Source organism: Oryza glaberrima, chromosome 5 (genome assembly GCF_000147395.1).
Source record: "Oryza glaberrima chromosome 5, OglaRS2, whole genome shotgun sequence".
Lineage (NCBI taxonomy): Eukaryota > Viridiplantae > Streptophyta > Magnoliopsida > Poales > Poaceae > Oryza > Oryza glaberrima.
In genome coordinates this window covers 15,631,319-15,642,628 of record NC_068330.1, presented here as the reverse complement: position 1 = coordinate 15,642,628, position 11,310 = coordinate 15,631,319, and the positions used below count along the sequence as shown (strand labels likewise).

General features: G+C 44.6%; 1 protein-coding gene across 1 annotated transcript; it reads right to left on the bottom strand.

The window, feature by feature from the left end:
* Window positions 1–4,732: 4,732 nt before the first annotated feature.
* On the bottom strand, window positions 4,733–8,121 carry LOC127772851 (peptide chain release factor PrfB3, chloroplastic). Its single transcript, XM_052298834.1, has 6 exons — window positions 7,781–8,121; window positions 7,157–7,374; window positions 6,703–6,903; window positions 6,078–6,290; window positions 5,250–5,427; window positions 4,733–5,179 (listed from the first exon to the last, which is right to left on the bottom strand). The coding sequence occupies exons 1-6, from the start codon at window positions 7,938–7,940 to the stop codon at window positions 4,902–4,904; spliced, it is 1,248 nt and encodes a 415-aa protein (XP_052154794.1). The 5' UTR covers window positions 7,941–8,121; the 3' UTR covers window positions 4,733–4,901.
* Window positions 8,122–11,310: the final 3,189 nt, after the last annotated feature.

Sequence of the window (11,310 nt, the reverse complement as noted above, 5' to 3'; positions counted from 1 at the left end):
CCATAACCGCGGGCACGGCTATTCGAATAGTTTTACTCTGACCAGAGGTGTACCACTGTACCCACAAGACACAGCCCCACGACATGTCACCATGCGCCTTGATACCACCACGGTACCTCAGAAAGGAGCTGTGACAGTACCCCTCGCACAACACAATCCACCACAGCGCACCGTTCCTGGATCATAATCACCCCCTTATAAACAAGGCATGGACTCCCCAGCGACCCCCGTGGGCTTATCTCCGCCACTTCTCAGTCTGGTGCCCCGCAATGAACTATGCTATACAAAAGGTAAAGCCGTTGCCCACGCTGGCTTGTGGTTGGCACGGTTAATGTTTCACAACCGAAACTCGTGAACCGGTCCTTAATTGTCATGAGCACGACCATCAAAACCATGTGCTCACAACCCACCATTAACGGGTTTTAGTAGGCAAATTAATTAATTAACCAATCATGATTAACCATCATGAGTTATCATTAAGCCATCATTGAATAATAGGGAGTCATAAGTTATCCCAATAGTGTGCTAATGTTTCTAAGCATGGCTAAGCAATCACATCTAATATCTAGCTGAACCAATATATAAAGCTCAACTAGTCAATTTATAAGAACCCAAGGTATCAAGGAATAAAGTAATCAAGAACAAAAGGGCTATAACAAACAATAGGTTAATTCCACCCAATGACATTCGAAAATAAATGCAATAGTTGAATAGAAACAACAGCTTTAAACGGGATCAACATGCTCAAAGGGGTTGTTTGGGATCTGTGTGACTTGCCTTGCTGGCCTTGGAACTCTTCAAATTCTTCTCCTGCGAAAACGGACTCTCCGGAAACGTCGGAATCTAAACAGAAAAGAGCAAAACACCAAAACAGCACATAAACAAGCATGAACAGTACATGTGGATATTTTTAACATGTAGATCTCAATTTTAGAAAAATTTAGAGACTTGAACCAACTAAATCCGAGCTAAGATGAATTAGTTATGAATTTTTAAAGATTAAATCGGATTAAAACACTTATATGGATTTTAATTGAATTATGACGCAATAATGAATTATTTTTGAAAAGAAAAAGAGGATTTATTGCGTCAGTGGCTAGGGTTAGCGGTGGACCGGGTGCACGGCGACGGTTCACGAGAACGGACGGCCGAGATCGATCCATTCAAAACGAACGGCCGAGATCGGCCGGTCCACGGCCGGACCACGGCGGACGGCATCGATGACGTCGGCGATGACGTCATCTCCGGCGGCGACCGAACCGCGCGAGCTCGCCGGCGAACGACGGCGTGGCGGCGCGAACGGAGAGCACCTACGGGTAGCGGACGGCACGGCGAACTCACCGACGACCAAAGCGACGGCGGAAGAACAACGGACGGCGACAGCGGCGAAGAAGAAGCGGCGGCGACCTCCGGCTTGGCGACGGCGACGATGTTCCGGCGGTCGACAGCGACGGCGGAGGGGCGGACGAGGACGGCGACGCGACGGCGACCACGACGGCGGCCTTCCCGAGCGACGGCGACGACTGGAGCGACGGCGGCGCACGGCTGGAGCGGCGGCGGCGACGGCGGCGCGAGGACTCACGGCGCTAGGGCTCTACGGACGACGAGAGGCGAAGGCGAGGGTGGCGACGGGTAGCGGAGACACCGGGGATCCTTTTATAGGGGCAAGAACACGGCGGCGAAGGCCCACGGCGGCCGGCGACGAGAAGGAAAGTCTAGGGTTCGGAGGAGAGAGACCGATCCGATTCGAGATCGAATCCTCCGCTTTCCAAACGATTTTAGCCGAAGTTCCAAAAGGGAAAAGGTAGAGGAGATCGAGAAGATCATTTCCCCTCTATTGATTTCACCGGAAACGGAAAGGATCGGCCGGATTTGGAAAGAGACGGCGGCGGCGCGACGCTAGGGTTTCGGGCGGCGGCGGCGCGAGGAAGACGACGAGTCTGATAGGCGGGCCCCACCTGTCAGCGGGCGGACGCGCGCGCGAGCGACGGCTGCGGCTGCGGACTGGGCCGACTTGGGCCGAGGAGGAGAGAGAGAAGGTTTTGGGCCGACTTTCGGCCCAAAGCCAAAAGAGACTTTTAAAAACCTTTTTCCATTTAAATTATTCATGAAATGCAATTCCATTTATTAAAAATACTTCCTTAGCTCAAATAAATCCCAGAAAAATCTAGGAATTATAGAATTAAGCAAAGTATTTAATAAAATTTTATCTAGCCCCATTTTATATTGGAATTTATTATTTAAAATTAGATCTTCTCTTCTAGGCTTTTAAAATCAATTCTAATAATTCCAATTAAACAACAATTTATATATTTGAAATTTTTAGGGTGTGACAGAATCGCCGGCCGACGTGGGGAGTGGGGGAGGAGAGAGGCCGTCTCGGGCGCGGGCGTGGGCGAGAGGGAGGGGGAGTGGGTGCGGAGGACGCGGCGTATGCGCGGGCGTGGCCGACGTGGCCGGAGGAGGCGGGAACGTGGGCGCGGCGACGGTTGCGGGGCACAGCGGCGCCGGCTGGAGGAAGGGGACGGGCCCGACAGGTGGGCCCCACCTGTCAGCGACCCCGGGGGAGAGGAGGGAGGCGGCCGGCTCGGCTGGGCCTCGGCCTGTCGGCCGGCCCAGCGGAAAGAAGGGGGGGGGGAAGGAGAGAATGGGCCGGCGGCCCAATTGGAAGAAAAAGAGAAAAGAAAAAGTAAAAAGAAGGAAAATAGATTTTCCTAAGATTAAATATTGCTTGTGCTCAATTTTAATTGGTTAAAATTATTTCTAGAGCTCTGAAAATTCCACTAAAAATCTTGTTAGCGTATTTCGACATGTAGAGCTCAAGAAAAATTCCACATGCCAAATCCGATTATTATTTGCATTAATTTATTAGGGTTTTCTCTTGCTTTTACACCGATATTTTCTCTGGTGGATTATAAATTCAATTTAGGCTTGGGAAAGAACTTCAGGGCGTGACAGTGATGCTCAAGAATCTAGCAGTTGTATGTTGATTGGGATAGTCTAGAGATAGCTCCAATTCCACATAACCAAGTTCCTCAGCTTGCTATTGATTGGGATGCATTGGTGATAGAACATTCCACAACAACTTGGTTGATCTATGCCTTTGATGGAGGAAGATGAAATGTATACATTTGTTGGACTTAGGGCTGAGGACAAGAGAGCCAAACAAACTAGGCTTGAGGTTGAGAGGCAAAGGGATTATGTTCCTACACCAGGTCCAGCTCATACCGAAGGGAACTTGAACATTAACAAGGCAGAGATTGTTGTTAATTGATGTAATACTTGGTGAATCTGAAATTTTCTATAACTAGGATGATCCTCCTATGGAAGTTGGAAGCTTATATAGTATGATTGAATTTAGGTCAATTGTGAGGCAACACGCTGTTAAGGGGTAATTTCAGCTTGGGACAAAGAAGATTGATAAAGAAATGTTTAGGGGCTTTTGCACAGCTGAGGGATGCCCATGGGCTATCGTGGCAAGGCTGATGCCTGATGAAAGATCCGTGAGGGTACTAACAACTAACTAAATAAATAGTATCTCATATTTCAAATATTGGTTTGGCTATATGAGTTGTCTCATGGATGTAACCATCTTATGTGTGTGTATTGCAGGATACCATAAAAAAATTCGCCCATTCTCGTACATCAACAGGGAGAGTAAAGATAAAGATGGCAAGTTATAACTGGGTGGCAAATAACACAATTCCTTTTCTAAAGAAGGATCCAACTATGGGTGCAAAGCAGCTGATGGGGACTTAGAAACCAAGTACAATATCACTTTAAGATACCATACTGTGAATAGAAGTATGGCAAGGCTAAAGATAAGATTTTTGGTACATATTTGTTTAACTTCAAGACTAAGGTTGAGCTGAAAATGTCTAAAAAGTGTTGTGGAGATAGATTACAAGAGAATGTTGATGGGGTTTATTTTCATATATTCTATTGTGCACTCAAACCTTCGATTGATGGTTTTACGAATGGATGTCGACCATACTTGAGTATACACTCCACAGCCCTTAATGGGAATTGGAATGGTCAACTAGCTTCTGCTACATCTATAGATGGACATAACTGGATGTTTCTGGTTGCATTTGTATTCTTTCAAAGCGAGACCACTTACAATTGGACTTGGTTTATGCAACAGCTTCATTAGGCAATTAGGGAACAATCACACTTAGCAATCTGCTCAGACACTTGTAAGGGGCTGGATAAAGCTGTGAAAAATGTATTTAGTACAACAGAGTATAGAGAATGCTTTTGGCACTTGATATAGAATTTCACCTAGAAATTTTATGGTCTAGTGTTTGGGGACATATACCCTACAGCTACGTCTTACATAACAGACAAATATGAGCATTACATGAATAATTCACTAGACAAATCCAGATGTGAGGCTATATCTAGAAACTTACCACAACTACTTTGGATGAGGAGTAAGTTCTTAGAAAAGATAAAATGTGACTTTATCACCAACAATCTGGTAGAGTCATGGAACAAATGGATCAAGGATTTGAAGGATCATCCTATTGTAGATCTTGTAGATGGCATCAGAGCAAAAACAATTAACCTATTGGCAAGGTGGAGGAAGATAGGTGAGAAATTGGATGGTGCTAGATTAGCGTCATGCTGAACCTTCAGGGAGAACTGCAGGATAAGCACGGAAACGCGCTCGCCGCGCACTGGCGCGCCGTGCGTGCCATGGGCCACGGCACACAGGCTTGACAGGTATATATGATGAATCATGAATTGCTCTTTTATATACCAGGATTATTAGCTTTTTTCGCTTGGGGATGTGACCCCATTGTTTGTTTGTTACACAAGTTATCCTTTTGATGTGGTGTGGTATGTACCAGAAAAACAAAAGAAATATTCAGAATTGAAACTGATGTGCTCTTGGTGTGTCATCCAAGTCTTGAAACAATGCGACCTCTGATGAAAGGATCAATATCACCGTCCAGGACAGAGTTCAATTCTGACAGCTGGAGGCCTGTGTTGAGATCATGAACCAATTTCTGAGGCCCAAATTTGTACCTTCTTGTCTCTCGGCTGTACAATTCCTCCACCGTCTGCCTCTTGATCGTCTTCAGGTTCGACGATCTTAACTCTCTGGATATAACAAGTAGCTTTGCTTTCAGCCTGCTTATAGCTTTCATCTTGTTTGCGAAGTAGCTTCGCTCACCTGTGGAGATATAAAGAGTCAGAGCTGCATGAGAGTTCACAGTACATGAAACATTTGGTTAATTTAGTACCTGAACTTTCAGCAGTAACTCCAGTTCGAATGTGTTGAACCCTAACGGCTGAATTTCTGTGATCCCGCCTCTTATGATCACTAGGGGAAGGAGAAATCTCCAGATCATTCTCGTCCAAGTGAAGATTAACTGGTCTGTCTAAGAAGAGAGGAATTATATCGACCCTAGCTGACGTTGCCTGCAAGCTTTGGTCAACTTTAGGTTAGCCATTTTGATATAAAACAGCATACGGTGAATGCCATGATAAAGTTGTGTGCACAATATGGGCATCCAAAAACTTGTACAGCAGTTTATCCAGGTCTTTTTAAACACAGAAGTCAAATCATGTTGACATTGCCACTATTCTACTCCCTTCGCTTAAAAAATTTGGATGGCCAATATTTCAGCCAGACCGATTAAAGAAAAGGGGTCACAGTAGTTGAAAACCATGTATAAATTCTGAACTATTTTTAGAAATTTGCATATTAAACATGACAAGCTGAAACTTAAACCTAAGTATGTGCTATTACTTTCTCCGTTGTATCCTAATGGAAGGCTACGTAGTTCGACTTTTGTTCAGTATTTTGCTGATGCGGTTCTATATGTTTGCCTTGGTTGGTACATACATATCAGTCAGTTCTAGTGAAGTAACAATTTTAAATATTGGAGTCCAGGTTTTCTTTATTTGATATTACCTGTCTAACCAATTGCTTGAACTACCTTGCAGAACATCTCATGGTTCTCTATGCAAATGTATTAGGGAATTGCAAGGAATTCTAATCTCATCACTAATGGGTAGAACAAAATTATGATAGGAACTAAATATTAACAATAGAAAAATGTAATCACCTCATAAGTGCCAGCATTATCGACAGAAGGATAGATCATTCTGTGAGTTCCTTTTTCTCCAGTAAGGGTGCCAAACATGTACTCTGATTCAATTTCTATGGCTGCAGTCCATACACGACCACTTGTTGATGTGATCTTCTCAACCAGCCCATCCTTACAACCTTGTTTCCGTGCCCAACTTGAATACATGCAAAAGATCCTCTCTGCCCATAGCTGCAATGGTAAAAAAAATCTTGTTTATAAAAAACTCAAAAGGTGGAAATGGTTAATTTTGCTCAAGAAAGAATTCAGGTAAACATCAACTTCTATAAAACTGCACCACAGTGCTGATAAAGTAATAGCTAAGAATTTAGATTTGGAAGGAATATTTATAGTGACCCTCCATGAGCAATTGAGCATTTTATATCTTCATTCACACGATTCTTAGGCATATGTATTCCTTAATTTAATGAGCAGCATTTCAATAATAACACAGATTCATGGAACGAACTGGGCAGTAACATTATGGAAAGTACAAAGGTAGTGTTATTATTACTTTGTTAGTACAATGTTGGCGTTCTTTTATTCTTCTCTCATTAAGATCCAATGAATAATTCCATTAACCAACATTCTATAATCAACTTGCCTCAGAAGCAGCACCCTCTGATCCAGCAGTGACGATGATGCAAGCGCCTTCCTTGTCGTACGGACCCTTAAGAAGCTTGTACATCTGATAACGATCTAGAAACTCAGTAGCATCTACGGAGGTCTTGTATGCCTGCTTAAACAACTCAACATTGATGACATCCATCTCTGAGAGTTGACTAATCAGCTTAGCCTCTTCAGCCTGCACCGCATATCTTAAGCATCAAAAGGAGAAAAATGCTAAATTCTAAATCACAATTTCTGTAGTGAAAAAAGAAGGATAAAGGGGTGGAATTTTTGAGGTGGTTAGAGCTGAGTGAAGGGCAGACAATGCACACAGTTCAGTCCTGCTATCAAGCATTGTCCATTCACACAACAGTATAGGAAGCTTTACTTTGTCCAAATGTAGGGAAATTTTCTGAAGCACATCTTGCAACAAGGAATTAAGCAATCACCTTATAGCGAAGGTCTTTGAGATGGTCGACCACTCTGATGGCATCAGCCAGAGCAGAGAGCGTCTCGTGCGATTTAGCTGGATTGTCCCACAAGTTGCGCCCCCTCAACACCTCTTCCTGTCTGATTCTCCGCGCTTCCTCCATCTCCAGTGCACTGGATGCAGTCGTTTCGACCCGGACAACGGCATCTTCGATCCTCTTTTTCAAAGAGTACAAACCTTGGTACAATCAACAAGTAACTGTAATAAGTCTGAAAATTCTGCGGTTTCAATTTTAATGACTTCTGCTCAAAGTTATTCTCTAGTGCTGTCACTATGTTTGGCCTGAAAAATTCCCTTCTCTTTTAACACTTTAGCATGATTTCCACAGGATTTATCCGCATGAAGCAACATAATCAAAGTACTAGTAGCTTGTATTTTCGTTGCATTCAGATTTTGCATTTGATTGAACTTGAACTATGAACATTCAGGACAGTTCTTACTCAATACAAGATAACAAGAACAGGTATGTCCACGGCCATATTAGTAACATTGCCACTGAAATAAGCCACGCTCTCAGAAACAATTTCCACAACCTAACACAATAGCAGAGGGCTGACCCAAAGAGGGAGCCGCGGGGACTCACCGAGCTCCTTGTAGGAGGCGGCGGTGGAGGCGCCGTCGCCGCGGCCGTCCGCCGGGAGGGCGGCGACTCGGCCGGCGCTGGACCGGGGGCGGGAGCGGGAGCAGCAGCGGGGCGACGCCGCGGCGCGCACGGACGCCGGAGAGGGCGCCGTGGGCGCCATGGATGGTGAGCGCGAGGGAAGGGGGAGGGGGGGTTTAAAGAGCGGCGGCGAGCGGCGGAGGGAGGCGGCGCGCAGGCTGAGGGGCTGGGTGGCGCGGCGTGGCTCACACGCGCCTCATCCGCCGCCCAATCAGCGCGCGCCAACTATTCTGGGCTTGGGTTGTGTGCCCGTGGCCAGTGGGTGTTGAACTGTTGACAAAGCGAAAATGGCCGAATTTTTGTGAGGGCTCCTTTGGGACAAAGAAGAAACATTGGAAAAAATTAGAATCATTGGAAAAAAATTTCGACCTTTGGAACCAAGGAATGGGACTGGAAGATTTGTAAGGATTGCTTTTCTACACCCCCTATTTTATAGGAATTCTAACATGAGCACAAACCTCTTGTTTATATGTCTTAGTTAAGCCCAATGCACACTCTCTCTTGCTCGGGTGCGGATCCCCTAGAGTTGGGGATCAACTCCACTGGGTGGATTTAGGATAATCCTAACCGTCCTTTATTTTGTACGGATGTTATTCATTTTCTTCCTCAAATGTTTTTTCATTATCTAGACATCCAAAACCTCCATGACATGATTATCTAACTCCGAACTGGAGCGTTTCGACTTCTGAGTGGCAGCATGATGAGACTGCTAGAGGCAGACGAGCATGGAGCATACCAACTAGGAGGTGGCACATGGTGCTGAATCTAAAGCCAAAACATGCCCATAAGGGTTAACAATGCTTCATGTAAATCAGTGATAGATGCACGTCAATTGAGGCTTCGGAGAACGAAACAATTCATCATCAGTGCACATCATAGCTCAATTGGCTACTTCTTCTTTGGGCATGGGAAAGGGTGGACCTAGCCCACAGCTAAGGCCCGGGGCGCCCTTTAGTGCTCTCACAGTAAGCTAGCTCATATATGGTGGAAATTTGTTGTGGCCCATGGGGTTTTGACACCAAGCCCTAGCCCATGGCTTAGGGTGCCACGGGCTAGGGTCCGCCCCTAGGCATGAGCGCATAGCTATCGTATGTGTTTTCATATTCTTTGATAGTAGTAGGCTGGCAACATCAACATTAGTTCTCCATTGAGGCCGCAATGGTTGCCGCCGAGAAAGAAGGCAAAGGAAAGATGTTGCTTAATCCAATCTATTCACTAGAAACAATGGCTACGATTAACTGAAATCTATATGGTGGAGTTGAGGCCAGCTGCAGGGGATCTGTACTACCCTGCTTGCCATATCTACTCTCTCTCTCTCTCTGTATTTTGAAAATTCTGTGTTCCAAATAAGCACCAAAAGTATCAATACTCTACTATTTTTTTTAAGTGAATCATGTTTAGGATCATATTTTCTTACCTGATAGTTCTAGGTATTAGCATATCCTTAGACTAGGTAAGAAATTTTTACCCTAGATTAGTTGTTTCGGATGAGTGGCTCAAAGCGTACCTCTCATCTCCATCTCTCCTTGCATGTCGCTCGTCTGCATATATAACCAACAAACTCGACTACAATATGAATGTGGATGAAAGTAAAATTCAGTGGTATAGGCCTGACACTAAGCAAAGCACAGTTTATGCCATGCAGAGATAGAGCTTGAGTTGCACGAAACTAATATCAATCTGTGAAGGCCTAGAGGAACAATCTCAATGTCCTCAATATCGAGTTGGGGCTAGCACACGAAAAGGTGGAGGCAGAGTTTGATTGCTTGAGTTGAGCGAGCATGGATCTTTAGCTTTGGATCAATGCCAAATGGTGAAATGGAGGTGGAGCTTAAAAATACTGAAGCTGCTGGTGGAGGGCAATATTGACCTCGAGTGGAAGTCACCACCAGCAAATCAAAGAAAAAGGTTAGTTGCACTGGCCATTGGGCGGAGGCGGAACTCGAGCTACACATGGCTACCTTTGGAGGAGATCATTGTTGACGTGTCAACGTTTGATGTTGCGATTCCGATATTTGCATAGTATGGGGATTGTTGGTACTAGGATATATGCGAGACTTAGGTAAAAAAGATGGGAACGAGGATTTTTATACAGGTTCGGGCCCCTGAATTGTCAGGTAATAACCCTACATCCTGTTGGCCGAAGCCGGTATTGCTCTTATTCACCATAATCACACCAGCACAATATTTGGGGTAGCCTATCTAACTGTTGTCGACATGGCGGTCTGAAGTTCTGACTCGTAGTCGACAACAGGGTAGTCTTCCTCCTCGAGTTCATGCCCGGCGAGATCAAAGACAACGCTAGATCTCTACGGCCGGCCTCTGAAGGTACCGGATAGGGTCGATCCAGGCATATCTCTGATGTCGATATCTGGCGGCTTGTCTTAGCGTATGTTGGCTTGTATGTTGATCTTTCTGTCTTGATCTATTGTTCCGTCCCCCTCTCCTCCTAGGGGCCTTGTATTTATACCCATGGGTGCCTCCCTATCCAAGTAGAACTAGGGAAACCAATATGGATACAATCCGAGTAGTCATTGTCGTTTCCATGTGGAACTCTATTCATCCTTCCTTATGCGGAACTCCTTCTATATCCGAAGGTTGTTCCCGTATAATACATGGTATGTGGTGGGTCCTACCGAGATTAAGTCAACTACTATTGGATATGTGGTATCCATAACCCTGACACTGGACGGAGCTTAAGTGGTGTGGAAGCAAAGTACCTAGACCTAGTGCAGTAGGTGGGGTGGAGCTCGGGTTCACAACTACAACGAGGATTCTACAATCAAGCGTCGTCCTAGTACACCCTGTGCTTGTACTTCGTTCATGTTAATTAACTCATACCTAGACCCAGAGTAGCAGATACGAATAAAGGAGGGTGTAAGAGAAGGAACATGGAGAGTATTCTGTAATGTGCGAAAGGAAAAATGGTCTAAAGTGAACTATGATGATAAAAAGTAATCCAATATGCAATATGCAATCTTCTAGTAAAATTCATAGCATCTTATGTATTTTTTAGTGCAGGTTTGACCGTATATTTCTCTTAACAATCATTAAAATTTTATATAGTTTATATAGTAAGTCCAACACAATGTTACGGAAAGCATTTTCACATGCAGTCAAAATGGATCTACGTAAGCGGCTCGGCTCTCCACCTGTCATTAAAGACCTGTGAAAATTAGGTCTTCGTATTCAGACGGCCGACTGTCTGTGTATATCGAACATGTGGCCATCTTAAAATGTCTGCTTTTGAAAATTAGAAATGTTTATCTTAAAATACATATGATATCTGAAAAATATTCTTCGTATGCATTACTTTTGTTCTAATCCTCAGGAGATTAGCAGCAACTAGAAAATAGGGGGGGGGGGTGCCTAGTGCGCCCGCGCGTGCCGCTGGCGCTTAATTTGTTGGATAAGATAATTACTAGTAGTATATTAGTGTTAGATAATGATTG

Coding starts and splice junctions, on each gene's coding strand:
- LOC127772851 (XM_052298834.1), bottom strand. CDS start 7,940: ATGGCGCCCACGGCGCCCTCTCCGGCGTCCGTGCGCGCCGCGGCGTCG. Junction 6,904..7,156: donor TCAAAGACCTTCGCTATAAG/GTGATTGCTTAA, acceptor TATGCGGTGCAG/GCTGAAGAGGCTAAGCTGAT. Junction 6,291..6,702: donor CAGAGGGTGCTGCTTCTGAG/GCAAGTTGATTA, acceptor TTACCATTGCAG/CTATGGGCAGAGAGGATCTT.